Below are 1,322 nucleotides of genomic sequence, written 5' to 3'. Positions count from 1 at the left end.
AGGCCTTTGAGAAGGTGGTAATTCCTAAGATCTAGGTCACCTATTATTGCAATCAGAATTTGTCTCAGACATAATTGTCTTTTTATATCAAACATGGGCAAAACTTAGCAAAACCCAATGTCTCTGACCCTGGTGTCACCGTGGATCTACAGCCTATCTCCTCTCTGCTGGGCGGTTCTGCTGACAGTGGAGATCAGAGGCATCCCGTCATTTACTTCACTTGTGCTTGGTCCTAAGTACAGTGAAAATGTTCTAAAAAAATATAAATGGGAAGTCTTCAGCCTAGAAGGTAGTGTGTGGGGCCGGCCACAGCTCCTCCCCTCTTGAGGGGCGGGTGGGGCGGATGCAGCACGGACAAGTTCGGTGATGGCCAGGGCAACCGGACGGCTGGCAGCCCAGGGTCCTCCGCACAGCGGACTGCACTCAGCCCGGCGCGCTGCAGAGCTGTGGATCCCAGCCCGGCTCCACCACCGAGGACACAGGTCAGCCCACAGAGACACACACAGGGGGCCAGGAGGCTCTTCTGGAAATGCATCCTGCTAGTTTGGAAGAGACTGTGTCCTAAAAAAACTAACTTCAAAAGGGAAAATGATTGTCTTCCAGAGAAACCGTTTCAAACCAGATGTTCCGGCCGGACTGTGAGGGGCACGCGCCGGCGAGCTGCCCTCAGGCCCCAGGAAACAGCCTGTTGCGGGGGGCCGCCCTCCTGCCCCGAGACAGAGACGCTGCAACGCTTGTGCTTCTAACCAGCGAGACGCTCCCTTGAGGGGGCGGCCGAGACTGCTGCGGTCGCCGGCAACGCTGAGAAGGTGCAAAGGCTAACACAGAAGTGATGTGGACACCGGGGCCGCTGGCAGCCCAGCCCGCCTCTGGTGCTCAGCTGGGCAAGACCCACTTCTATGACTCCGCCGCCAATGCCAGAGCGAAAAGCAGAATTTTAAACTGGAAAATTTCTAGCACTTTACAAAGTGGAATGAAAAGAATATGAAACTCAAACACACAACTGAACCGAAGTCCTTGCGCCTCAGCAGCGCCTGAGACGAGCTCCTGCAGCGCGGCTCCCCCGTCCCCTCTCGGCTGTGGTGGGGCAGGCCGCCTCTGCCAGGTCCGGGAGCCACAGCTCAGAACAGCAGGGCCCCCATGCTGCCGACCTCGCTCTGCTCCTTCACGAAGATCTCAAAGTACTGGTAGATGATGGTGACCGCCAGCAGGATCCCGGTTCCAGACCCGATGGCGCCCAAGAAGTCAGCCAGGACCGAGAGGGCCCCGATGCACAGCCCGCCGAAGGCCGCGGCCGTGGGGATGTACCTGGGGAGGGGCGC

General features: G+C 57.9%; 1 protein-coding gene across 1 annotated transcript in view; it reads right to left on the bottom strand.

The window, feature by feature from the left end:
* Positions 1–6: 6 nt before the first annotated feature.
* SEC61A1 (Sec61 alpha 1 subunit (S. cerevisiae)) overlaps positions 7–1,322 on the bottom strand; it is a 12,160-nt gene continuing 10,844 nt past the window's right edge. Inside the window, exon 11 of the mRNA XM_010832831.1 lies at positions 7–1,310. Coding sequence (XP_010831133.1) covers positions 1,122–1,310 — 189 coding nt within the window. The 3' untranslated portion in view covers positions 7–1,121. The remainder of the gene's footprint in view (positions 1,311–1,322) is intronic.

This window comes from Bison bison, unplaced genomic scaffold, assembly GCF_000754665.1.
Source record: "Bison bison bison isolate TAMUID 2011002044 unplaced genomic scaffold, Bison_UMD1.0 scf7180017862279, whole genome shotgun sequence".
NCBI classification, from domain to species: Eukaryota; Metazoa; Chordata; class Mammalia; order Artiodactyla; family Bovidae; genus Bison; species Bison bison.
The sequence above is the reverse complement of the archived record's forward strand: the minus strand, read 5'-3'. Positions and strand labels throughout refer to the sequence as shown.